We start from the raw sequence: 27,989 nt of genomic DNA, 5'->3' as shown, positions 1-27,989 counted from the left end.
AGCTGGGCTGACTCGCCATAAAACATGAATGACTTAAATATTGACCGAGTTTAACAGTAGTTGTACTGTGTCCCGCTTTTCGACTCAAGTCTTCAGACTGCCGTTTTTCTGTGCATGTACGAATTTAGGCAGATGAATAATAAATGCAGCTTGGAAGTTTGTCTGCGACGTGTTCGGACTGCTGAGCGGATGCTGAGGCCTTTGCTGGGCTCAGCTGATGCATGGAATGGCAAGGGGTGGGGGAGTTGTTATATAGAGGTAATGAATTGGTGAGCCAACCCCCCCTTCCCCCATTCCTCCCTCTCACTTTCTTTTATTTGCAAACAGCAGTGCACATCGTTGCAGCTCGCCTGCGGCAACGGGAGCGTTGCTATGGCAATGGGGACCTGCCAAGGACCAGTGTGTTAGTGAGAAAGTGTAGGTGTGTGTATGGGGGGAGTCATCAATGTCTTACACCCACCCATTGGACCAAAAACGTGCAGTGGACCACTATGTGCATGAAAGAACCCGAACTCGTTTTTTCACTTTTGAACACATCAGAAGACACAACAGTTCTCCGTGTTTGTGCGTGAGGCTGCGGCAAACATCAATAGTCGTTCCCTGCTACTGCAGCAGCAACTTGATGGCCTACTAATGTTGTGCCTTCCCCCCTAGCCCCCCTCTTTATGTCTGCCCCCCCCCCCCCCCCCCCCCCCCCCCAGCCCACTCACTTACTGACTGTAATGAATATGGCCCAGACCACCATTCAGTACACACTCAAGCACACACGAAGACGAAAGAGCGGGAGTCAATCATGCCATGTTCAATGTTAAATCATTTTATTAGAAACAATATCAAAGCAACATCAAAAATGTGGCCTGACTGAAATTAACCAGTATCATAATAAAGATCAGAAGCAGGAAATTGTCTCGAATCAGGAAATAGAAATTGAGCAGTACAAGGAAATTGAAAGTGACCCATGATCAAGTACAAGACCAGGGTAAGCATCAGTAGATTGACGACCAGAATGAGGATCGGGACCGAGACTTCAAAATCAGAATTATTTGTGATTGCCTGCAGACATTGAATGTGTTGCCAGGCTGTGCACCCGGGTGTGTGTGTGATCAGTCAAGAGTAACATATGTTCTCTTAGCAGCTCCCTTTGCAGCTTGCTGCTGTTGCCATGGAAACCACATCACCACGTACCCCCATTGTGTGGACCTATTTGCTTGTGTGTGTGTCCTTTATGTGTCCTTCATAGCAGATGGATCCAGGCAAAGACAAAACATTCTTATCTACCCTACTGCCTTGTTTTAATCCACTCAGACAGTCAAATCTTAGACTTGTCTTAGATTCATTCTGATTAAGAGTTACTCCATTTAAACATTGTCTAGGTTTAGTTCAAAGACCATGTGAGTGTGTATTTGTTTGTTACAAGGGTGGGAGTTTGAGATGTTTTCCCCTTTGCTGCCTGATGGACAGTGTTTATTATTATTTTATTATTATTATTATTAGACACTTGCAACCTTGAAAATATTCCCCATCTAATTGAATCTATACACACGTGAACACTTTTACAGCCATTCAAACGATTCAATTGGCCGAACATATTAGTACACACATTTCCGAGCTGCTCGTGAACGCGTCAATCACCAGGATGCACACACAAGCTGTTGCCGACAGGTGCGTTGATCTTTGAAAGCAACACGAATGACGTTCGTCGTAGCATCTTAGCTAAGCTAATGTTCAGAAGACAAGCCGTGTAAGTTGAGTCAAAACTTTGTATGTTAACTGTACATATTTATGACAAATTAATTGGTAACATTATGAAAGTGTGTCGTCACTCGTCAACTGACAAAGAAACGCCCTTTTAAATGCATTTCTTGGTTCATGGTCTCATGTACAGTCCTCGTTTGTTTGGTCTCCACTTGAGTATTTGTTCGATTTATTTGTTAGCTCTAGTTTATTTCAAATTGTTCCTCGTCTTGCTTTAAGTTTAGTCTATTTTATATTCAGTCTTGGTTCGGGTTAAGGTTTAATTTGGTGAGGTAAAGTTTAGGTTCATCATCTTCATCGAGGTCACGTGACTCAAGCAATAGCGTTATTGCTTGATTGCTCTGCAGGGTGCACGTATAGTAAGTCACCAAAGGGGGCGCCATCGTTGAACTAAAACATATAACTTACCTTCCTTCAGCTCTTGGTTTGCTGCTGCTGGTCCCGCCCACATGAAGCACCCACTGGAAAAGTGATTTAATACAACAAACATTTATTTGTACATCATATTTAGCACACATTATAAACATTCTCATCACCTTTATTTCTTACATTGCACAACTTTAAGATCACTTGTGAGCTTCGGTTTTAGCTGCCAATATAGCGCTTTTAAGGCCACTTGTGTGAGTTTAATATAAACTATATTGCTTGTTTAATGGCTTTATTCAATGACTATAACTGAATTTCACATGTTATTATTTTAGCAGTTCTCCTAACCACTATTTGACTGTGTTACCCCTGAATTAAATTAACAAAATGACCTTAAATGAGCGTTGATGTGCTTGCAGAATCAACAAGAAGCATCTGACGCCAATTCGGGAAGCAGAAAGTGCTCCCATGAGGCACTTGGGCGTGATTACAGCTTGACATAAAAAAATGAACGCATCGCATCTCAAAGTGAGTGTCAACAAATTACTTTGCTTGTTCTTTGGATTTTTTGTGACATTTGTTCAAAAACATTCATAACACTCAAACTTCACTTTAACACTGTCAGTTGTTATCAAATTTGAGATGTTATCGAGTTTTATTGCTTCTACCTTTTGCTGTCAACAGTGGTTATCTTAAAATTCCACTTAAATCTTTGACGTCCCTCTGCATTTGAACAAAAACAAACGTTTGTTAATGACAGCGTATCTAATTAGATCTTTGAGCTAGACCTTCAAACTTTGGCACATCCAACACTCTGAAATCAAAGAACCTACGTGGCGAATATTGAATGTTTTGGTGGTAATTAGTAGACGTGAGACAGTGAAAAGCAAGTGTCACCTTCATCTTCATGGACAATAATTATGAGGAGGACCTTTTAGTTGAATATTTCAAATTCTAAAATCCTGCGGTAACACTCTACGAGCGCGCCTTGTCACCGGAGGAGCTTCTTTATCTGGCGGATGAGGAGGAAGGAGGAAGAGTGTGGGAGGAGGAAAGTGACGGGAGGTTGGTCGGACCATGCTGTGAATGAGGACTCCGTTTCCCAGAAGGCTTTGCGACAACTGCCGGAAAGAAGCCGCTCGGCCGATGGCATGGAGAGGGGGGCGGCTGCAGGAACCCGGCGTGTTGTGGAGTCATGGCGGATGTTGGCTGATCGGATGGCTCTGGTGCACAGGAGGATTGTGGGTAGATGGATATGTCAAGAGGACGGACGGACGGACCCTTCTGCGTAACGGGGCCGGTCGACCCCCACCCCCCCCCCGCAACCAGACCACCTCCACTTACCTGTGGTCACATGACTAAAAATGCGACTTTGCTTCAATGGTTTATTGGACCATGTACAAATCAACAAAACTTGACAGCTTTGCATGGTCACAGAATAGCATTCATTGGTCCACGAGCGGTCGCTGGACGGACGTCACAGAAAAGGGTACCTTCATCATCATCATCATCATCATCATCATCGTCCAGCCCCCCACAGTTTCATTGCACACTCTCACAGTCACATGCAATGGTTTGAAGACAAAAAAAGTACATGAGCTCACGTCACAGACAAAAGTAAGCGGAAAAGTTCAATGTAGGTCGACAAAGAAGCGTCCGCTCGCTTCCTCTGTCGCTTGACATTCTTTCCACAGCGTTGTTGGTCTCGTTTTGGGTTGTAAACATTAAGTTAGTAGTGTCTCTCTCGCTCTCTCTGCGGAGAAACGATGCTATCGATTGACGGCTGGTTCTGACAAAAGGGCGGACTGGTCTTTGGGCTCGGTCGGGAGGAGACGCGCTAAAATTTCTTTTCGAGAACTACGACAACACCCTGAGAATCGGCAGCACGCCTCTGACTTCGTCTTCCTTCCTCCGGGCCTCTACCGGCGGCTGGTTGCCGTGCAACTGACTCCGCTGTAGTTGGCATGGAAACGGGTTAAGGTGGACCTCGTAGCGCCACGTACGCCAATATGAACTCTAGTGTAGTCTGCAGCTCCGGGGGAGGACAGCGCCGAACCCTGACACCTTTCCACCAAGCAGTTTCGTTTGGGAGAGATTGTTCTGCATCTTGTAGGCGGGATCGCCTTACGTAAGTCCTCCTACGCAAGTCATGGCGAGGAGTGCATTTTGAGCAGGGTAGCCTCGACTTCCCTGTTCGAGGCAACCTCCTGAGGTATTTCCAGGCTGGCTGAAAGACAAAAATTCCCTCCAGTGAGTCTTCTCCTGGCAGGAGATGCCCATGAATAGCTCACCAGGGAGACAACATCACTAATAAAGCCTGATCCAGATGACCGAGGCCCAAAGCCCCCTGGAGGGACCTTGTAGCAGTTACTTGGAATAGCTAACCTAATTGGCTCTTACGCCTTACCCTGACCCCAACCCTACACTGTGGTCCATCACAGATCCATACTTCCCTCACTTATGAGTAAGAACTTGAGATGCTCATGCATCGTTTGGTCCCGTTAAAATGAATTCTGCTGCCATTGCTTTGCCAGCTGTCTTTGTTGTTTTTTTGTCGAGCGCTCAAGCTAGCATGCTAGCATAAACCAAACAACCGTATCGACTTTGGTTCAGAGTACCGAATTTGGTTCTGGGACATGTCTAGCTTGTTGTCCAACACTGCTTAGTGGAAAGTTTGTCAGAATGTTGCGGTGTATAATCTCGAGGTTAGTTTGCTGCAACTGAAATTTTGAAAGGCAATATATCCCAGCAATTGTTGTCCTTTTTGAGGATTAGACTGAGACAGTTATTGTCTTCATAAGGAAATACACAGGTCCAACTTTGTGTCGATGGAGCTGATTGTTGAACATGATTTTTGTCTTTGAACATGCACGAGCCGATTGTTGTCCAAAAAGGGACATTCATGGAAGTCGATTGTTGTCCTATATACGACGTACTTTGCATAGAGGGGATTACTGAAAGGGATGTCAACGAAATTGCTATTATTGTCTTTAAGTGGACATACATTGAGCCGATTGTTGTCCTGTAAAGGGCTGTTTTCGTCCCCAGGCCTGCAGACGCGTGAGCGCATACGGTGCCACGAGTAGTACAGTAGTATGTTATCAATGGAGAACATCATATGGTGCGCAGCAGCAGCAGCAGCAGTGGAGGAGGACAGTGATTGGTTGATTTTGGTTTGGTCAGGTGACTTTGAAAGGTGGTGCGGCTGTGGTGGTTGATTGGTGGTGAGTGGAGGGTTTCGGGGGGCGGGGTTATGGACAGTCAGCTGAGTCAGATCACATGATGGTCACATGGTTGGCAGCTATAACGACGTCAGGAGCTTCCATGAAGGGTTATGGAAGCCTGACTGGTTTTAGCTTGTTGGTGGACACTGGACACAAAACAAATCCCCATCCCACCCTCAGCCATTCATCCGTTCGTCCATCCAACCTGTCCTACAAACAAACACACGCAGGCACGCTCAGCCCCTGATGTGTTAAAGTGTGATGATGCAGAGTGTGGTGGAAGGTGAAGAATAAGACAACAGAAGACAGGTGATGCTAAAATGAACATTTATAATGACTGCTGTTGCTGTGGCAAAATAAGAATCTTAGAAAATGACCTCATATATCATATAATAATAGTAGTTATTATTAATATTCTTATTATTAGCACTAGATGGCCTTCACTTCACTGGTAATCCACAAGTCAACAAACACAAACTCACTATGTTGTTTTTCTTTTTTTTTTTGTCTCTTTACAAACACAATGCTACAGTTACATTTAATATTCAATACTCTTTTTTTCTTTTTTTTCCTTTTTTTTTTTTTTTTTACGTCAGCTCATCAACGGTGTTAAAAAGCAACCACTACTTGGATACTAAAAAAAAACAAAAAATATTTTCTCTTCTTCCAGTCGTTCCCTTTTGACTCATTTTTTTTTTTTAAATGAGTTAGGAAATAAATAGCTCGTGTGTGTTTGGAAATGGGGCGACGGGCAGCATAAAATCAGGGGGGTGGAAGTCAGAGAGAGCCATGCGGTGAAATGAACAATTATTGTCACTGGTGGTGTTATTAATACTTTTGATCATGTGATGACGTGGAGGAAGAGGATATGTGCTGATGGCTGGCTGGAAACCCGACTGTATTGCACAAAGTTAGCAGCGCCGCGAGCCAGCAAAAAAACTAAACGAGTGAAGTGATATGTCTTACGAGGGGGGGGGGGGGGGGGGACTTCATAAACGGAGGGGGCGGTACAGCAGCTACGACAAACACGACTAACAAGAGTACAGCTAAAGTCTTTATGCTGCCCCACCCTGTACAAAGAAAGTTTATTTACAATGACAACAAAAAGGGTGAAGAAACAACTTTTTTTTGTATGATTAAATTCCCTTTTTTGTTTCCCCCCCCCCCCCCCCCCCTTTTTTTTTCTTTTTTTCTGTCCCCGATGATGAGCCAAAAAAATACGGAGCCTCGGACATGAAATGGAGAGCAAATGTTTTAATTGTAGCCGCAATGCCGATATGACCAGGACACAAAACGTTAATATATATAATGTGCGCGCAAGATACAAATTTATTAAATTTGTATTTTAGTGGTCACAATTTTATATTTTGTGACTTTAAATTAGTGTCGTGTTCGCAAAATATTAATATGTGCCCACAACCGTGCACAAAATGAAAACTACTTAGCAAATTAGTATTGAGTGGCCACAATTTTGTAATTTGTGGCTACAATTGAATATTTTGTGACCACAAATTTGTTTTTTATGGTCACAAATTAGCATTTTTTTTATGCCCCTGTAGCTAGCAGCAACCAATTACTTTCACCATGTCATGTCTGGGGCTCCGCAACAAAAAAAAAAAGAAATCAAGAAAAAACAAAAAGTCATATCAGCGAGCATTGCACAGTCTCACAGAGGTTTTTTTTTTTCTTTTGGACTTATGGAATGGAGAGTTATTGTCCCGACAGCTGGAGATGAACACAGGAGGAGGCAGAGGAGGAGGAAGAGGAGGAGGAAGATCAATAATAAAGTTCATGAGCGAGCGAGCAAGGGGTGGTGGCGTGGTGGAGAAGAGGAGGGGGGTGAAAATCAGCTCCAAAGTCTTTGTCGTTAGAAAAAATGGGGGAGTTTTCAATCTTTTTTTTTTTTTCAACAAATGGAGCGAAAGAGGAGACAGAGAGAAAGGGTGAGGAAGGGGTGACAGGTGCCCCCTGACACTATGGCACACGATCAATGAGGAGCTCCACAGCTGAAGAACAGCATGACAAGAGTTAGGAAGCAGCTGGCGGGGATGGGTGGCTCCTCGGACGGACCTGGGCCGGGGACGGACGCACGGACGAACGGAGGGTAGGGAGGGTTAATCCTGCTGGAGGAGGAGGGAGTGGTGGGAGGGGTGGCGGTGGTAGTGGTGTCGTCATGTGATGGAGGGGGGGGGGGGGCGGTGCATGCTGACTTCACGGGCTGTCCCGATACGAGAGAGACGCGAAGCTCGGAATGATCGGTGGCACCCTTTTTTTTTGGTGGGGGGGGGCGTCCTCAGGAAGTTTGGCACTGGTAACGGAGAGAGGAGCAAGAGGAGCAATGTGTGTGTGTGTGTGTGTGTGTGGGCAGTGAAGTGCAACAAAAAAAAAAGAGGTCATGAATGAAGTCCCTTTCACACCAACTTTTCACCCGCGACACACAATGGAGGGGCCGAAGTCTACCAGCACGTTTGCGAGTCAACAATGCTAACAAAAGCAGCAAAATCCAAATCATGAATCTTCAATTTCTCACTGCTAATCAAAGCCAGATTTTTCCCCAGCTCACTCCGCTGTGTGAAGGTTCCCGATACGGAATGCGAGGTTGAAGTCAAACCCCCAAATTTTGCCGGAATGCTTCCTTTGAGGACAGTGGAAAGTTGAGAGCGAGGAAATTGTTGATGAAATTACCTTTTTTTTTTTTTTGTGAAAATTTTGTGTGAAAAGGGCTTGGTGTCTGTTTTGGGAGTAAACAGGCTACACACACACAAAATGGCAATTTGTCAGTTCGTGGAACACAAACGAGCAAAATAAACCACAGAAGAAGAAAAAACAGGAAACAGTGATATGACAAATGCAGTCGACACTTGCTGGTGTTTCAAAGTGGTAGTTTTGAGAGGGGTGATTGGTGGCAAGGTTTTTTTTGGGCGGGGGCTTGTGGGTTTGACCAGGGTCCCATAATATGTGTGGTAAGAGTAGAAAGTAGTAAAAGGTCTTTTTTTTTTGTCATGGAAACGTCGCAAACATCTACTTAGCATATTAGCATGCTAGCGATAAGGTGACTGTTGCTGGCCGCTCACAAGAGCGGTGGTGAAAAAATGGCGTGAAAAAGAGCGATTAGACCGAGCATGCACGACACAAACTTTAGTAAACGCTCCCCGATTCCCCAGCTTGGCCCCTGGCCACACGAAAACTAGTGCAAATGTCTTTTTTTGTTCGAATTTGACAGGAAAGGGATGCTTCATCGTAACTTAAATACTGCTTTGAGTTTGTTTTAGGCAGATTTATCAAGAAATTAATCAAATACTGATTTACGTTAAAAAAAACATCCAAAAGTGAAACGGCACGGAGCGTGTGCAGGGACGCACTGGTGGGCCGAGCTCGAAGTACACGTTAGCATCCATGTTAGCGACGTAAAAAAATAGCAATGATTTGGGACTTTTGGGGATTTGTTCTCAGGGGTTTGTTCGATGTTTTTGTTGATAATGAACGACACAAAGTCTAAAGTGTTTTTTTTTTTTCCATTTTTTTGTTGTCCATACTTAACGTCATGCAATATACACGTGCAAAAAGTTTAACATCGAGTCCCACAAAATACATCTTCACTAGAAAAGGGTTTAAGAATGCGATGGAGTCACATTATTTTTCCTCTCCATATTCCAGCATGGTAACGCTAAGCTATCGCTCTGTTTTATTTATTCCCTCAACCGTTGCATTTGCGAAGCGTCCAGGCTAACACTGATGAAGTGCTTCCCCGCTTTTGATAGAAACGATTTAGAATATGCGTCATTCATTTGGCACTTTTTCACATTTTTCCTGGTATAAAAAAGTACTGTACGTCTGCGATATCAAATCAAAAAAAAAATTTGGCACAGCTTTGAGAAGGACTTATTTTTTCTTGAAACTTGCGCTCGATATGTATTTTTTTTTTTGTATGTTTTTCAGTTAGCATTTCTTAGTAGCAGCATTTCCCCACCAACACAAAAACAAAGAAACAACCAAACTACGATCAATCGGGAAAATAGCGTCGCGACGGGAAAACGGACGGGACGAGACAACACGTATCGCTTCATCAAATCAAATGAAGGGGCAGAAGGAGGTTGAACGCACAACACTGCCCCCGCAGGAAGTCCGCAATGCTGCATGCAAATCTGCTAAAATCCTCAGCGAGTCACCACTCGGCCGAGATGTCTTCGATATCGTGAACCCGCAAAAATCCGCAAATGGCTGCCCTCACCCCTTCCCAAAAGCGTTGTAATTGACTAAAAATGCCACAAGTGGAGAAAGACCTGGTTCTGTCTAACTTGTTTCGATTCCTGACCCCTAGATGGCAACAAAGCACTAGTTGTGTGCGAATAAAACTCCTAAATGCACTTCAACATAGCTCCTTAAAATGCCACAAGACGGCAGCAGTGCCTAAATGAAATTCCTCAGCCCATTTCAGCGTAGTTCCTAGACAGCATATGGCGCCAAAGTAATACTTTTATTGCTTTGGCCTGAGCGCAAAAACAGTTCATAATAACAGAAGATAGGGAAAAAAAAATCTGCAGATTCCCTAATCCGCCAGTATGCTTCACCGTTGTCCTACAACAAGCTAGTGGAACGGTCCCATGGTCGCCATGACAACATCTACAAGAAGAAGAGTGGGACCTCCTGCTTGACTCATCAAAGATCCTCAGCAGCAGCAGAAGGAGAAGAAGAAGACGACGAGAAGAGGAGGCATGCATCATGGCCGCCGCCCGTGGAGCGATGTGGTAGGGGCACGTGGGTGGGCGGCGTCGGGATGGGGGGGGGGGGTGTTTTGGGGGGAGTGCGTGAAGATGGAGTTAAAGATGGAGTAAAGAAGCCTCCTTACCAGACAGCCTCGCCGGCTGGCCCAGCGGCGCCTCCGAAAGACAAACTAAGGAAGAGGAAGGAGAGGAATCCCCACTCGGGCACGGTCGCCGGGGTGAATGACTCCAACGCACCCCCGCTGCTGACTTTTTTACATTCACTTCAATAAGACCTTTTTCGATTGTTTGTAAACAATTGGCTCCAGGGGACTTCCGGGCGGCAGAAAAGCGGGCGACTGACTTGAAATGAAAACCATCTGAAATTATCCTCGCGAGGGTTATGGGCATGAGGAAAAACTTTTGGATTTAAAAAAAAAAAAAAAGTTTTGAATATTGGTTAAATGGAGCTAATGTTGTCTTTGAGTCATTTAGCAAAACGGCTAGTATGCTAGCTAGTATGTGTGTTGCCATTTTGAGAAAAGATGTTCATGTAGTAACAACAAAAAAACGCTGATAACCTAACCGGTTGAGTAAAACGAAGCTTTTTCACAACCCAGCTCATGTTCGAGAACAATTTGGTGATTCCTGCTTAACATGGAGCTGACATCGAATTTTGCTGATTAATCAGCTAGTCAAGCAATAATTATTTGATATGTCTTAATTTCGAGCCATTGACGTGGTTTCATTCAATCCTTTGCCACCCGGAAGTACGTGTGACGTCATGGGGAAATGTTCTATTGTTTTAGGGAAATTGCCCCCCCCACCCCCACCCCTTCCTGGCTCCCACCAGACGTTCCGTCTTTTCCCCCAGGAACCTCCGCCGATTGACGCCCGGCTCTCCATATGCCTTCCGGAATATTCATACTGAGTATAATAATTGATATTTCATATTCGCTAGTGTTCCCTGCCATACAAAAAGTCGTCCAGTTGCGTCCCCTCGCTTCACAGTGCATTAAGACAACAATTCAGTGTACTCCGACCGTAAAAAAACAGACAAAAAAAAAAAAACAGCACAAAAGAACGCACAAACAGAGCACGCCAGTAACCGCTGCCACCTTCGCCGCCTGTTTTTCAGTAGTTAGTCCCCAAGTGCTTTTTAGCCAACAAGGACTCCATTTTATGGTTTAGCGAGCGCCAGGGAGGATAAGCCGGGTCAAGATAAGGGGGGGGGGGATGCTAACGAGCAGACCCCTAACATAGGCGGCGCCCCCTCCCCCCGGCTTAAATAAGACATATATTACACTATGTGGCGTTAGCATTCATCTGCAGTCCAAAAACATTAAATTAAAACATTTACATTCAACTCCTCTGATAAGAATAAATAGCGATGATGTCGTCACGCCGCGCAGCACAGTTTCGCTCGCTACGTGAGGTCATCAATGTGGGACGGAAGATTTGGGGCAGGGGTGGGGCTGGGGTTAGGGGGCGGGTGCATTTGTTCTGCCGTACGCACACCTGTGCAGTCACGGAACCCTCACGAGGGGGGAGGGAAGGGGAGGGGCAAACTGAAACCCTGCAGGAGGTGGGTGGGGAGGCTGGGGCGGCTCCCCTCCCCTCCCCTACTTCCTGTCATTCAGCGTGTCCACAGTACGCAAACGAAACAAACATCTTAATTTACGCAACAAAAAGGAATAAAAAGTCCGTAAAGACGTTAAGTAATAAAACTTATTTACATTTTACATGTTTGTTTTTTTTTCGTCATCCCAGCACTTTTTTTTCGAGGGGGTAATACTGAGAAGACGACCCAGAGGGGTTGAAAAAGAACAAAAGAAAAACGCTCTCCTCTCCTCTTCCCTCTCGCGATTCCTTGTGGGCGTGGTGGGTTAGCCCACCTTCTGGGGATTGGTGGCACGCACCCCCTGCTCGTAGGTGATCCTCTGGCTGATCAGATACTGGGCCGCCTGCGTGGCCGCCTGCGATCCCGTGATGGTCACCTTCCTGTTCCGGGTTCCCGGAATGAACTCGCCCTTCTTGGAGATCTGGATGCGAGCGCCGGTCAGCTCCTGGTACTCCACTAGCGTCTTGCCGCCCTTGCCCAGGATGGCGCCCACCAGGTTCTCCGGCACGGCGATCTCCACCACTTCCTTGGCGCCCTCCGCCAGCTTCTCGGTGGCTAGCAGCGAGGACGCCACCAGGGGCGAGGTGGCGCTCAGGTACCCGTTGGTGGCCCCGGTGGCGGCGGCCAGCGAGCCCAAGGAGAAGCCTCCCAGTCCCGCGGCCTGGTGGGCGGCGCTGGTGGACGCGTCGCTGGCGTAGGATGCCAGCAAGTTGGCGGCGGCGGCGGCCGCGGGGTTAGCGTTAGCCGCCACGGCAGCCAGTACCCCCGAGGCGGCGGCCGGGTTGAGCCCCAGCCCGAGAGAGTTGGTATTGTAGCCGTAGCTGGCCAGTGTGTTGAGGGCGGACGTGATGGTGAGCAGGTCGTTACCCGACAGGCTGGACATGGTCGTGGGGAATGCGCCCACCCCGGCCAGACCCGCTTGGCCGAGGAGCGAGGAGGCCGTAGCCGCCGCCGCAGCGGCCGCCGCCGGCATGACCTCCGCCGAGTTGGCGTACGGCGAGCCGGTGGGGTTGGAGTTGGCCACGGGCCCGGTGATGTTGGAGTAGGAAATGTTGAGGCAGGACGAGCTCTGCGGGTCCTCTTGGATCTTCTGCACGATGATCTCCACCGCCTTGCGGTTCTGCTCGGGCTCGCCGCTGATGGTGACCACGCGCTCCTGCAGGTTGATCCCTTCCGGCTTCTGCGACAGCTGCACCCAAGCGCCCGACTGCTCCATCACCGCCTTGACGGTGGCGCCGCCCTTGCCGATGATCAGGCCCGCCGTGCTGTTGGGCACGATCAGCTTGGCCTGCCAAACGGGACCACAAGCGCACGTTACACATTTGACATACTGAAGGATTGCAAAAACGGACTCGGTTGTTCACGCAAACATATAATGTGGCTGGTACGCTTCATTGTGCGCATTCTCTAATTTCTTAAAGATGGTGTGACCTCAAACAAGCCGGACGCGAAGTAACATTTGGATGCAACGAGAGAGAGTGCACGGAGGAGATGTGGAGGACGGTGCAGCGTCGCCACGGCAACAAGGTAAAAAACAAAACACTCACGATAGAGAGCGGAGGACACCGTTGAGTTGAGAGAAGGGGATTGTAAAAAGCTGCTTCACCGCAAAAACAAGACTCGGCGGGTCACTGTTGCCATGGAAACAGCTCCACGACCGTATTGAGATGAGAGGCAAGTGAAAGGCAGCCAGTGCGCACAAACACAGTTTAGTGGAGTTAGTTGAAAAGAAAGAAATCTTTTATGAGGATACCTTTTCTTTTTTAAAGACAGTTGTGGGCAAATGGTAAATTTTGGGCGGGGGGGGGGACTGGTGAGCTTTTACTACTAGTTTCTTTTTTCTTTCTGAAATGTGCCTGACATGAGTGTGGGTGGCTGAATGGAAACTTTTACAATGAACAACTTCAGCTTTGAAGTGAATGAAAAGATGCAGTGCAAATGAAAAGACTTTTGGCCTTGGAGGAAGAGGAGGGGGGGGATGTCTTTAGTGAGGAGAAACGGGGAGGACAAACTAGTGACACCTAGTGGAGAAAAGTGGAACAAAAGCTTCGATTTTTTGACCTTCAGTGTTTTGTAAACGAGCGAGTAAAAGAGAAAAAAAAACTATTAAAACAAAAAGTAACAGGCACTGAGGGAGGTAGTCGAAAAGATTGTACCCATCAGCTTTTTCCTCCCACGCACACAGAGGAGAAGAAGAAGTCGTGGGAGTAGAAACAGAAGCCACGTCTGCTAACGATTGATCGCTCGCTTCTACCATCTTTTTAGTCGGTCGCATGGCCTCCTGCACTAATGAGCTCCCCCTTTTTTCTAGCACGTTTTTTCCCACTACTGCAGTTGCGCTTATCATTCATGACAACTAAATGAATTATCTAATTACGGGATTTGAAAAATCAAATACATCTTAGGAGGGAAAACATCTTAATTAATGCGACTCAAATTAGCCAGAAAATGCTACTATATTTTTAGATCTGTCTCAAAACAAAAGCACAAGTCTACAAATTTAACATGAGGGGGACATTTTGCGGACTTCCTACCGGGAGAGGCAATAACAGGAAGTAGGAAACAGGTGTCCATGGGCTGAGGTCAAAGGTGACAGGAAATGGACACAGGAAGTGACTAAATTGCGGTCAAGTTTGTGTGCTTGTGTGCATGTCTAAGACTTCACAGCCCTAAATAGTCACCATGAAAAGGAGCTAGTTCTTTTAGTCGTCGAGAACTTACACGGAACATATTATGGAAACTAGCAAGTGTGAAATTAAACGCTTACTGAAAAACAATTCTTATTTACATAATACCACCCGCACACAAATGTTACTCAGCCAGGGACTTGGTAACTATCTTTAACTTGGAATGGAGGGAGAAGCCTCGTGTCACTCTGCGTACTATTTATACACACACAGACACACTCACACGAATAATAGAGTGTTGAGTCTATTTGAAGGGGTGGCTAATGTTTCTCTTCGTTCATATCGATGGCGGCGAGACAAAAGGGAACGCGATGTCGTGATGATTGATTGGCGGCGACCGCTCTTGTTAGCCAACAGCCGCCACCGTGACCAGCAGCTGGTGTTAATCGAGATGATTTACAAAGTACAGAAATCCTTTGACTTACCCTCGACAAATTGTTGACGCGCGGGTATATTTTTTGTATTCGTGGTTACCGGTTAGCGTGTAGCGTGCTGTTTCTTGGATTAGCATTGTTGAAAGATCAACAAAACAAAACTGAGATGTGCCGAGTTCACGTTTATGAGGCTTTATGAGGACATTCGAATTAGCAAACGGTGACTTCGGCGTGATCATCCCCTGAGGGAGTATCAGGGTATCTACAGGACTCCATTAACATCCCAACAAGTGGCTAGATTGTTTTAATTGCGTTAGCATCATTAGCCTCTAACTGCTAAACCAGCTTTTTAATTAATCGCATGCTGCTTGCGTGAGTGTGTGTTTTCCCCTTTGGCGGACATCATCTGTCAATAGACACTATCACTGCCAGACTCGACTAGGCGGCTATCGTGAAGAGAGAAAGAGCGGGCTAATGGCCAAGTTAGCGATCTATGAGACTAATTGCTGCTAACTTGAGCAGGGGTAATGTTTGTGTGTGCCTGCGTGTCGTTTTCCTGCCTCACGCCAACTCTCCGAACTTTTAGTCACCTTCCTATTCCTGTTTCTGGTTTCCGGTCCCTACTTTCACGGCAGACTTTAGGTTTAAGTTTTGATGGCTTGCTAACGCACACTCTTACCTGTTTGATGCGGTCAGGGTTGACCGTGGTCTGGGGCTGTAAGATGCTGACGGGTTCCGACTTCTGGCTGCTTTGCGGCATCTCTCGTACTTTCTCTGCGATGAAGTCGTGGACGCCGTTGAGCGCCTCCACCGTGCCCTGAACCAGACATACCCGCTCTGTGGTGCCTGCACACATAAATACAACAAATGCATGATCACGAATAGCTTTGTTTTCATGGGAAATTGTTTCGAGGTTTCAGTTTCTCTTTGCAATATTGATATTTGGTAGGCATGTCTATCATGAGTCGACCCAGAAAAACATCTCAGGAAGACATGGACTGAAAGACGCAGGAAGTCTGCCATTTTAGTTTGAAGCAGCTATTTTAGGCTAATTTTCCACGAGGTCTTTTAAAGACCAACTCGTCCAATGAACGTGTGACTTCGTTCACTATCGTTACTCGGAAAAGGTGGCGGAGCTCATGTGTGATGAAGATGGATGGACAGAAAGAAAACCAGGCTAAAAATAAAAGCCGGAGCTGACGCGTTCATCTGAATTTGGCTGCGTTTTTATCTACTTTGCCCGCTTTGTCCCTTCACAGGACATCAACATGCGTCACCGTTAGCATTTGAGCAGTGACATGGCGGCCCGTGTGTACACGCATGTGTGTGTGTGAGTGAAAGAGAAACACGGCGAAAGAAACTGGGCCTCGCCTCTCGCCGACAGCTGGTGCCCTCTGGGTAATCTGCTCTCGTCCAATCAACAGCAGGGATTAGCAGGCCATTGTCTTGGCATGAGAGTGTGTGTGTGTGTGGGTGCGTGTGTGTGAGAACAGGATATTGTCGGGGAAGCTCGAGACCAGGCTTTGGCCCAGCTGTGCTGCCGCATCTTCATACCCCCCCCCAGGGACCAACCGCTAATCAAATAGTCATTCAAATCGCTAAATGAATCAATAATGAATGATTCATGATTAAATCATGTTTAGTGACACAACTGGTCACTAGAGGGCGCTGTCTGCGGAGGGGCTGCCGACAGCCGCGTAAAAAGTAGAACACGCAGCGTTGCCTTGAGTTACAAGTTGGGTTTCTTCTCAATTGAGTTGTGTGTTGGATTCATTTGTGTGTTTTCATTTGACAACGCTTTGACCGTCGGTCACTTTCTGCGCACGGCGACCATGCGGAACACTCATCATCGTCATCATTATGCGGGCTGCTTTTTATTAAACGCCTGCTCGTATGACTCACTCCTTCCTCCTCTTTCTCTTCCTCCTCCTCTTCGCTTCCCTGATGACCCTGAAGAGCTTCACTGTTGATTGTAGGGCCGCTAATTTGCTAGCACGCTAATTATAGTGGAACACGATCCATTTGGCGTGACACTGCTCGACTTTTGAGTCATTTCTTTCAAAACTAATAAATGTCCCTTTTGGAAAGAATTTCACGGTACAACCATTGTAAAATTTGTGTAGGCGATATTTGAAGTGAAGTTTTAACTGAGGCACTAGTCAGTGGGGCTTGCCGTCATGCTAATGCTAGCAATCATTCCCAGCAGAAGATCCATTAAAGGACAAAGTGTTTTAGCATCGTTCAGTTTCTCCATCATCGATCATTCATTATTCATTATTATTGTTTGCCAGCACGAACTTTACAAACAGTCGCTACTAAAAATCTCCAGTCGATGTTCTCACGACGTCCATGTATAAGTCGCGTCTGGGAGGAATAGACGATGGTGCTAAAGAGAGGCGCGTTGATTACTGTAAGCTTATTAAGGTGATCGCCGCAAGGTGGAGGATAAGCCGGCGTTAGTCGGCTACCTTTGATCGCATCTGATGGATTAGCCGACTGTTAGCAACGCCTGCCGCTAAACGGCCTTTCCTCTTTTCCTGTCTGCCTTTTCTGAAATACAAACAAATCTAGCAAAATAGTACTTTTTATTTTCTAGAATTTTTATATATCTTTACTTTTTCTGTACCAAATAATAAACTCATTATTAGAAACAGAAAAGATATAAAATAAAAATGACTTCACCACGTTTTCTTTCAAAATGTGACCCCAGAAAACATAACTTTTCTGGAAAACCACTTTGGAGAATCCTAGCGCAAACGCCAGCAGAGTTTTAAGACCCTGAAAAGGCAACCGATGACATCACACGACACACGAAACCTGATTGGACGGAAGCCGTCTGCTCCTGTAACCCTGGCGACAAACTCCTATGCTCAAACTGCGAAAATGTAGAAAATACGCTCGGGCGCAAGATTTTATACAGCTGCAGGTGATGTCATAAGCGCGTGCGAAAAGTGTGTGCATGTGTGCGCGCGTGCGATCATGTGCTGATGTAATCATGAGCAGGAAGGAAAGTTGGATGTGTTCTCGCTCAAGTCTTATGGGGATGAAAATGTGATGGTTTCCTTAGAACACACACACACACACACACTTGAAGGTCCAAATGAGGACCAATTAGGAAAGGAGAAAAATTGACGGCCGGGGTCATTGTCATGATCTCTACAAGGGAGCAAGTCAAATTCTTCTGGCGTGTGCACCTGACAGCTTCCACATGTGTGCATGCCGAATGACCTTATCGGAAAAGGCTTCCCGACCTTTTACAGTGCGGCGACCCCCACGTTAACCCCCCGCCTTGCCCCGCCCATCCCACCCTCCCACCGGCTGCCCTTCATGTGTCAGCAGCTTGAACGTAAAGAATCACGGCAAACAAAAGAAGCTGGCAGAAAGGGAGAGAGAATTCCTCCCCGCTGATGTCACCTTTTCTTCATTTGCTGCAGCTGCTGCCTCCACAACAAAATGTAAGGAACCCTCCACGCCAGACTTTCCTAAGTCACCTACGAGCTCGCCCCAAATTACCGCCAGGCCCTTGGAAAAGGACTTTTGAATGAGCCTGCGCAAGTTTTCTAAAAAAATGGACGAAACGATGAGAGCGGATATGAGCAGAAGCAAAGCCGAGACCTCCCCCAAGGCCAATTAGTCTTTGGCTTCTACTTGTCCATCTTCACTCATGCTCTTCTCCTCCCCCGTTTCCCATCACACTCAGGGCGCCCCCGTTAAGCGCCCCCCTCCCTCCCTCAATCTCCCATGATTCCCTTGTGCTCTTTTATTTTGGATGCAAGGATGTCTGTTGTTTCCCTGAGCGACGGCGCCAGTGGTGAGCAAACAAGAAGCCCCTCCTTCCTCCTCACACCCCTCCTAAATCTCTTGTTATCCCTCCCGGCACATCACAGTGAAATCCGCCTAGCAACAAGACGCGCATGAGGATCTTTTTATGATCAATATTTAGGATGTTCGTTTTGAAATGATTTCTCCATGTTTTTAAAATCGAGATGATCAAAATTGCGGCTTGTAGTGCTTTGTAAACAAACACGCGCACGCACAGTGCTGCTTATCTGAGCACACACACGACTATATATACACACCTAATCACTCCAGGCCTCATCTGTCACAGGCGCACGCAGGCTCAGTAACTGGACCTGGTGTGAATTCCTGCTCAAACCCAGTGAGTTCAGTGCTCTTCTGATCTTACCTTGACACGCACACAATGCTCCCCAAATGATCTCATAGGGGCCTAACATGGTAGACTGGTTGCCTTGCCCCTACTCATCCGACAATTTGGTAACAGGAAGTAGTTCTGCCCCCCCCCAAGAGCTCCTCCGCAATTAAGGTGTCATGTAAAAACCTCCCAAGTGGTGAAGAAGAACCACAGCCGCTGACTGTGTTGATTGAAGGGAACAAACACACAAAGAGAAAATGAAAACATTTACGGGTGGCAGCTGTAGCCCACAACTCACGTCCATATGCTCACATTTGGACTAATTGTCCAATGAGCTTCCATGGACTAGGCCACGCCCCTTTAAAAAGTTACTAATGATAGAAAGCTGGTTTAGTATCAGGAAAATATCAAGCAAACCCCTGAATGGAGAAAACCAAAGAGCAAAAGCAGGTTCTCCATCCTTCCATCCATCTGAACCGCTTATCCTCATGAGAGAAAAAAATAGAAGCAAATAGAAAAATAGCCATAATTTTTATGGCTCAATGCTGCAGGGCTCAAAAGCAGCGAAAAGTTCACGCCCGAATGATTTACGCGTGCGCCACGTCAGACTTGAAGTTGGAGAAGACGCTCCAAACTTGCCGGCAGGAATGTGAACTCACTTGCAGACACGTTTCCTCGACTCCCCCCTCACCCCCCCAACCCGTTCCCGGCTCTTCCACGTGCAACATTTGCTCAGGCCGCCTTGCTGAGCGGCGCGCCGGGTCAGCTTTAGCACGTTGACCTTCTCCGTGCATGTGTGTATGCCTTTTGTGTCATCGCACCACTCACACACAGACACTCCATAATAACAGTGGCTGTCTTCAGCTCGTTGAGCGTAATCTTCCTTGTTGGTGTCTAGTGTCGCACAACTGCATTAGTGCACTCGCACCTGTCTTTGTATGGGCTAACACACACACACACACACATACACAATCTATTCCAGTGTCTACGAATCTTGACCTCCCAAAGCCTCAAAGTTATCTAAACATTCCCTCTAACCTCATCTCTAACGCGTGCGTGTCTATCTTTGGCATTTTGTATGTGTGTGTGTGTGTGTGTGTGTGTGTGTGTGTGTGTGCACAGCTGAGAGGATAGAGAAGGGCAGTTGTGTTCACATGAAGGGGGTGTCCGGGGATGGTTTTGGGGGGGTCTGCAGTCTGTAAGGGTGAGATAGGGGGCTTAGAACAGCTGACACTGTCCACCACACACACACACACACAAACACACACACACGGTAAAAGGGGAAGTCAAGTTAAAAATTGTCGTGTTCTACGTATGCGTCTGAAACTGTATACGAGCGACCATCGTGTTTGTGAAATATAAATTAAACAAACCTGTCTTTATCCAAACCCAGCAGGCGGCCATTTTGTGGAAAATGACATCACGGTCGCTCAGGTAAGCGACCAATCCCGAGGCCCTGAGCGACTGCTCTTTTTAAACATCAAATGTGTGTGACAAAAGTTTCCGTCAGCAAGCCCTGCTTTAATGAGTCCCAAAAGAAATTTGGGGTCTATAATTGATGCTAAGTGTCCGTAAAACCGGAGACATGACGGAGCATGCAAATGGTTTACATTTTTAGTGTGGAAAATATGAACACCCAACCACACTCAAGACCAGGCCAGCTGTCTAATTAACTTATTGAATGACTTAATGACACTAATCTAAATATATCGCGAGTTAAATATCTTCACAAAAATCTCTCTCACACATGCGCGTGAACACGCATGCACGCTCACAGCTGCTTCGCCAACTACCTCGACAACATTTTAACAAGTTCGCACCAGTTCGAACCGGGCCCTCCGCCGGAGCCTCGCTCTCCTAAACACGCCATACCGTGACATCGCACGTTAAGACCACAACGGTCCGCTTTGCGACATTTTACGACGTGTTGTTTATGACAAGGCTGACAGTTTGTTAGCGCCTGGAATGCGAACATGTCAACACCGAGTCAACAGGGCACCCTTTTTTCTTTTTGTGTTTAGTAAAACGTTTTTAGTAAATTTTGTCAAATTAAATTTTTTTAATTAAATTAATAAATAAATACATTTCAATAAATAAATTTAATTAAATTAATAAATAAATACATTTCAATAAATAAATTTAATTAAATAAAAATAATCAGGCAATTGGGACAATCCCTAAAAACAATCATTTTTTCATGTCCTCCATTTTGCAGCTTTCAATTTGACACGCACCTTCTTTCACTTTAAACCACATCGGCAATGTCAGCTTTACAGTTACCATGTCTGCTATGTATCCATCAGTTACCTAAGTATCAATAAAAACAACACTTAATTCATTTTCAGCCTCCAACAAAAATCAAAGCTTTTGGACACACACACACACGCCAACGAAGACTTCATCTTTGAGTTGCGCAATAAATGTTCTTTAGCGCACCATGTCCAAAAAGTGACGTGCAGCAAAAGAAAAGAAAAAAAAAAACGTTGGCCCAGGTTTGCGATCATCTGCCTTAATCACACGAGTTCCACGCACACGCAACATTTACTCAACACAGTTCGCTGGCCATGGAGACCAGCATGCCTGCTCCTTTACATCATCTTCATCAACAATCTGGTCCCCATTTGTTCCAGGGTGTGTGTGTGTATGTGTAATGTGTACAAATGTGTGTGTTTCACATAGGTATGAGGGGCCATCAGGGACATTATTTTTTAGAGCTACAAGTGTGTGTGTGTGTCTGTGTGTGTGCAGCCGCTGCAACATTCACACACACTCTGATTGTCACAACATCCTCATTGCCCCCCCCCCCCTCCAAAAAAAAAAGTCGGACATGACATTCCTAATTCCAAACCAAGAAAAACAAAAGCAGCCCTTGGCGGCGTGGACTTTGTCCAACACGTTTTTTTAACAGGCTGCCGAGCCCAGAGAGCGAAGCCATATTGTTTCACTTTGTTTGGCGTGTGAATCATGGACCTAAACGTCGCCAACAGAACTTTTTGGGAGATGATGTCATTGCTGCAAGTGACCACATAGTTATCAACATGGCCGTTTGTTATGAAAATTTGCCTTGATGGTGTTTTCTAAGCAGACATTTCTTATGCGGCGGTACTTTGACTGTGTGTCAGCGGCCGGGCCTCACTTTTGACTTACTAAAGTTCCTTCCGAGTGTTTTTGTTTTGTATTTGTGAGTTTGGTTAACGGCTGAAAGTGTTTCGGGGAAGATGTGACTCTCCTTGCCCACATGTGAAGGCATTTCAGTTCCGTAATTGCGCCTTTTTTTTTTTTCACTTCACATTTCGAACCTCCTCAGCTCCAGTAGCGCATCCTCAGTGTGTGTGTGTGTGTGTGTGTGTGTGTGTATGCGCTCATAGCAATGAATGAAAAGCACATGGAAGGCAATTACTTTTGATTTATGTCAAGACAAACATCAACACACACACAGAAGTCGTTTTAAAGATGTGCGTAGAAAAGACTTGAAGAGGTGAAAGAACAAAGGGGAAAAAGGAAGGATGGGAATATATACGGGAAGGAAGGATTGAAATAAGGAGAGGAAAGAATTAGAAGAAAATGAATGAAAAAGGAACAAGGATGGAAGGAAGAACTAATACACTCGTCACAGGACTGTAAAATCCTAAATGTCCTTAAACACACCAGAGACACTCGCACATAATTAAAGGGAAAGTCCAGTGGTCGTGACAGCTGACGGCTTTGTGGGATCCCAGACTATAAGAAGCGAGGGGGTGTTAATCATAAAGGGGCGGGGCCGGGGTGGGCTGTAAAGATGGGCATTGTGGGCTTTCACTTAGAGGATTAAAAATAATGGAAGAAGGGGCGGGAGGGGTAACTATTGTCGTTTGTGTGTGTGTGCATGCACGTGTGCAGAAGGGGCCGCCCCCTCTCACCAGAGATGAAAAAGCATCATCAATACACCTCTTTGTTTGCAACACTCACCTTCTTCTCCTTCCTCTACACCCACTCCACGCCATAAAAAGAAAAGAGGAAAAAAAAAAAAGGGCGCGCTGCCCCTTTAAGAGCACACATCTGTGGCGAGCGAGAGAGAAAGTACTCAGAAGACGAGACATTAGCCCATTTGGACCTTTTAAATGTGACCCCTTTGTGCCAGTCGGGGGAGGTTGCCAAGGCGACCGGCAACGCTGAGAGTCATTGTTGTCAAGGGCCAATCAGGATGCAGCACATACTGTGTGTTTGTGTGCGTGTGTGTGTTGGGATAGCTTTTAACATGCTGTTTTCATTTGAATTTTTGGATTCAGGCCTACTCGCACACGCACACACACACACAAAGTGCGCACCAAGTATTTGATTGTGTTGCATTCAATTTTCAAAATAGTATTGCGTCGCTTTAAGAGCTTTGTGTTGTCTTCAAGTGCTCCTCGTGGATGTTGTCTTGTTTTCTAATTAGTGGTGTAACTCTCTCTCTCTCTCTCTCTCTCTCTCTCTCTCTCTCTCTCTCTCTCTCTCTCTCTCTCTCTCTCTCTCGGGCAATATTGCTTATTTTGCATTAATTTTCTCATGTCGTTTTTTTTTACTGCAGTATTAATTTGGAGGAACTGATGTCTTATTAAGTAGCTCGAAATACACACATGCACTCATAAACACACTTTGTGAGGGGAAGAGGGGAGGGGGGGGGCGGAAGACGAGAGGGTCTGGACGGGGACCAAGATGTGAAGAAAGACATCTCTCTCTCTAGCGCTCTTACACCTGCTAGGGGGGGTTGGGGAGCACTAGTGGGGGAGGGGGTCGCTAAGAGGAAGGAGTGTGTGGGGGCGATGGGGGCGATGGCTGCACGGCGCTTGTCACTTTGATTTCCATCACCACGGCGATGGGCATCCCACAATCCAGTGTGTGTGTCGCCGCGGTAACGCAGAAACAAATCAGTGTATGTGTGCGATTTACAAGAAGCTTCTGTGAGTGTGTGAGTGTTTTTTGTGAGAGAGGAAGTGAAAGAGTGTGTATGAGAGGGAGAGAGAGCGTGTGTGTGAGACAAAGATGCACGGTGACATTTGTTTAGCTTAGCAAGCAACAAAGTCTGGCGTCGTCATGAGAAGTGACACGGCGGCGGCCATCACTTTAAACTCCGCTGACTCCATGTGGCCTTTGGCTATGCTTTTCACGAGGGAGGGGAGGGGGGAGGGGGGTCGTGGAGGGTTCACCAATAGCATTTGGTGTCATGTCACTGCGATTGAGCATGTGAACAACATATGATTTTTTTTTTTGTGGGTCTTCCCATGATGGACATTGACCCGATTTCTCAGGCTGTTTCTCACGTATTTTTATTCCCGTTCTATTCCGAGACACTTTCTCCCTTGCGCCACGGCAGATGGGAACCCCGGCCCCTCCCCTCCCCGTGGTGACCGGGGTCAAAGGCGCTATTGTCATCCGGCTAGCCCCGCCCCCGCTATTGTCCCCGACAGTTGGTGGCCATTGAAGCTCTCAGAAACCTCTGCACATTCAACTTTCCTCTCCTTTCTTGTCTTTTCTTTGCCCTTTCTGCTTTCCTTGGCTGTTCCACCTCCTCCCCCTCCCTTCCTCCTCCTCTTCGTCATCATCACATGCACAGCTGGACACGACCGATGGAAAGAGAAAACGTCATGATCAGCACAAAGTCGAAGGAAGTCTGATAATAAGATGAACACGAGATACAAGTATAATATTACTAAGCCCTGACAAGTCAATTTAAAACCGTCAAATTATTATATTATTGTAAGTATTAATGGAAAAAAAAGTTATTTCAATTATTAGATGCGTACAAAGTGTGTTTGAAGTTCATCGTATGATTAATCGGGAATTTATTGGCATCGGCCGGAAAAAAACTTTGCTGCTCATTTCGAAGTGAACAGAAAAGGGTTAAATGGGATTTGCCAGGAACAGGAACATCTTTTTTTATTTGTTTTGGACGGTTTGGCTTCAAATGTTGGCTTGGATTTGCGCTGCTGACAACAATCCTCACGGCTGTGATGAACTGAACACACACACACACACGCACACACACACACACACACGTGATCTGATACATAATTGATGATTTGGTTTGGAGCAGTGCTGAAGTTGGATCATTCAGAATTGGATCAAAGCTTTATGGAATGAAAGAAAAAGAACAAAACAAAGCATTTACTGCCTTTTTTTTCAAAAGAAGAAAACTAGAGATAGAAACCGATGCCACACACAAAGCAGTAATAATATATTATTATTGTGGCTCCACCAATTCAAATTGGCAACAGATATATTTATCTTTCTGAATATTTTTATTATAATTTTTTCTTTTCTATGCTTTTTTGTTTAGATTTTGCAGCAGTTTTTTTTTCAATTTAATATATAACTGTTTAGGAAAAGGTGATCAGGATAAATTTCTGTCGACTTTTTACTTTTAACTTCTCTTGTTTTTGTTGTTGTTCACTCTCGTTTAGATCCATCAAAATATTACTCAACTTTTTTTGGAGATCCAATAATCTACTTGGCTTTTGACGGATGTTTTTTTTTTTTTTTTTTTTTGCACAGAAGTCGTTTCTTCATAGTCACTTTGGTTTTGCTGTTTTTAAAAAGTGCCAGACGTTCACAGTTATACTTGACTTAAACATTGTCCAGATTATTTCCCACGGGAGGAAATTTGGCTTCCATATAGATCGACCGTTGACAGATTCCATTTGTAGAAAAATAATGACGGCTTGCTTCAACGTCGGTGTGCTTTCTGGTCCGTCCTGCAGTAAGCTGGAAGTCTTTAATCCGATCACATAACGTTTCGCGCTGCACACGCTCATGAATCATCGTGTCAGCTCCGAGTCGAGTGAGTGCATGAGCGCTTAAGTTTTGACTTTTATTTCCAACATGTGCTGCACTTTTCATGTCTCGCGGTGAGGCCGCCAACATTTTGATGAGCTGCGGTGTTCACACACACATGCACACACACATGGAGGCAAACAGTTATTTTACAGCGTTCACATGATGCATTTTTATCACAATTTAAAAGCGATCTCTGATGTCTTCATGAAATCTTTGACATTGGATAAGCCATTACAGCATGCTGAGGGTGAAATCATCTTTTTTTTTTTTTTTTTTTTTAAGGGTGGGGGTTCTGTCACACAAATTCAGAGTATGGCTTTTGTTACAATGACGACCGGAGGGAAAGTTAGCATTTTTTAACTCAACTTCTTTGACAGAAATTTTCATTGGTGGAACCGAGCGAGCCGATTATGCTTGTGTTTGCGAAACAGTTTGATTTTTCAGCCTGTCATTTGTGTGTGTGAGTGTGTGTCTGTGTGTGTGTGTGTATATCTGCGCTCTGGGGGTGATGAGAGACAGCAAAAGTGTTTGAGGGTTTACTAAGATCATATTTCACTGGAAGACAACATTATCCCACCACACGCACGCATGCAATGCTCACACACACACACACACACACACACACACACACACACATACAGACACACACACATGCATTTTATGCAGCAGCAGAATCGATTGCCAGGCCCGCCGTTCTATTTATGCTCAGGCCTCTGTGGGACCCTCAACGCTTCCTCATTAAAAGGCCAAACGCAACGAGCACCGAGCGCCATCCGTCATCCTTTCCGCGCTCCGCTGTCAGTCCCGCGAAGGCGACGTGACCGTTGCAGAAGAGGGAGGCGAGGGGCCGTGGAGGGCGCGTCCGGTTCTGACCCCGTCGGGGACGCAGATGCCGCGAGCGGATCGATTAGTCGTGCCTGTCAGCGGGGCCGCGGGGCGCTGACTGATGTGCCGAAGCGACTAAGGGAGCAAGCACCTGTCCTGTCTTGTCCGACATCTGGATGTAAAAGGCGATGTGAGAAACACGAGAAATAAAAAATGTGACAGCTACACTTTATCCGCCGGATGAAAAACATCCGAAAGAGACGACCAACGGGCTCGTGCGGGTCTGCCCGACGAGTTCCCCTCGACACATCACAGCGCCAGGCCCACGGCGGCCATGTTTGCCTCGCTCTGTGATGTTTTTGCGGCGGCAGAGCTTAGCAGTGCTATAAGAGGCTTACAGAGATGCAAACAGCGTGTGCGAGTGTGTGCGTGTCAGGTGTGTGCGTCACCATGTGTGACAGATGTGCTTGTATGTAGGGAGCCGCAATCATGGCGCAGGATTACCGGCAATGTTCTAAAATGGTGGCGCGCTGTGACTGCGGCGGGAGATTGCGGCATGATGTGGTCAAAAGTACGTGCGTGAAAGCAAAAACATGGCAAGAATATCGTTTTTCAGATTGCCTTTGAACTGAACGCATCGTCTTTCAGTGTAAGCTTTAATTGCAGTTATGATGTTGCACCACTGGGTGGCAATGTAGCACAGTTTGAAGTCACTGTCGCTCCTAAAACCATCGAAGAAGAATACATGTCAGATGAGTTTCTTGAACTCAACAATAGTTTTCTGCTGAAATAACTAGAAATGTTCCCTAATTAATTAATACCACATGCAAAAACACTAACCAGGATTTGTTTCTCAGCATATTGATAACCTTCATAAATATACGGGGGTGGAACCAATAGTAATTCACTTTCTGAATTTATGACTTGGTCTTTGCTTGTGTGTGTGCGTGAGTGCAAGTGTGTGTTCAATATCGCGAGAGGAAGCAAACGGGTCGATTGTAATTAAAAAGAAAACAGTTGTAAGGGATAAATATTTAATGCGGAGGGGCCTCGGCTTCATTAGCGCAAAGTGATGAAGCGGCAAATGTCCCGTCAGCTGCGAGCCTGACGTCGAATGAGAAACGTGACAAGATGGGGGAAAAAAAATAATAAACCGCTCCTCATGTACGAGACGATGTCTTCCGCATGGTGGACTGCCGCTTTGTCCTCTGAGGTTATATTTGGACGAGAATCAAGCGAAAGAATGGTGGCCGATCTTGTGCGCTCGCGCTGGCGGACAAAGTGCTGCTGCTGCACTTTTCTCCTCGGAGATGTGATGGATGAGGCCGGGGGAGGGATGGAAGGATGTTCGGATGAAAGGACGACACGGCTCTGAGGGAAGGATGGAAGGAGACCAGGAAAGGGAAACTGGTGGGACAGCACATGGGGAGGCAGAAAAGTGAAGCAAAAGAATATGAATAAGAAAATGTCTGAAGCTTTAAGCAAA

General features: G+C 46.0%; 1 protein-coding gene and 1 long non-coding RNA gene across 5 annotated transcripts in view; one reads left to right on the top strand and one right to left on the bottom strand.

Annotated features, from left to right (window-relative positions):
* The first annotated feature begins 1,639 nt into the window (after positions 1-1,639).
* LOC137840430 (uncharacterized) lies at positions 1,640-22,341 on the top strand. 2 transcript variants are annotated; one of them, XR_011087072.1, is made up of 3 exons: positions 1,640-1,741; positions 2,541-2,649; positions 13,091-22,341. It is a non-coding gene; the product is annotated as an uncharacterized lncRNA (long non-coding RNA). The 2 variants fall into 2 exon arrangements; XR_011087071.1 differs by lacking the exon at positions 13,091-22,341 and having other exon boundaries at positions 2,541-6,220.
* Positions 6,512-27,989, bottom strand: part of LOC125971778 (RNA-binding protein Nova-1) — a 33,704-nt gene continuing 12,226 nt past the window's right edge. For all 3 annotated transcript variants that reach the window (XM_049724751.2, XM_049724750.2, XM_049724748.2), the window contains 2 exons: positions 15,410-15,576; positions 6,512-12,957 (listed from right to left, as the gene is read on the bottom strand). In XM_049724751.2, the coding sequence (XP_049580708.1) occupies positions 11,935-12,957; positions 15,410-15,576 (1,190 nt within the window). In that variant the 3' untranslated portion in view covers positions 6,512-11,934. The remainder of the gene's footprint in view (positions 12,958-15,409; positions 15,577-27,989) is intronic.

The sequence above is a fragment of the Syngnathus scovelli genome, chromosome 7 (assembly GCF_024217435.2).
Source record: "Syngnathus scovelli strain Florida chromosome 7, RoL_Ssco_1.2, whole genome shotgun sequence".
Classification (NCBI taxonomy): domain Eukaryota; kingdom Metazoa; phylum Chordata; class Actinopteri; order Syngnathiformes; family Syngnathidae; genus Syngnathus; species Syngnathus scovelli.
The sequence above is the reverse complement of the archived record's forward strand: the minus strand, read 5'-3'. Positions and strand labels throughout refer to the sequence as shown.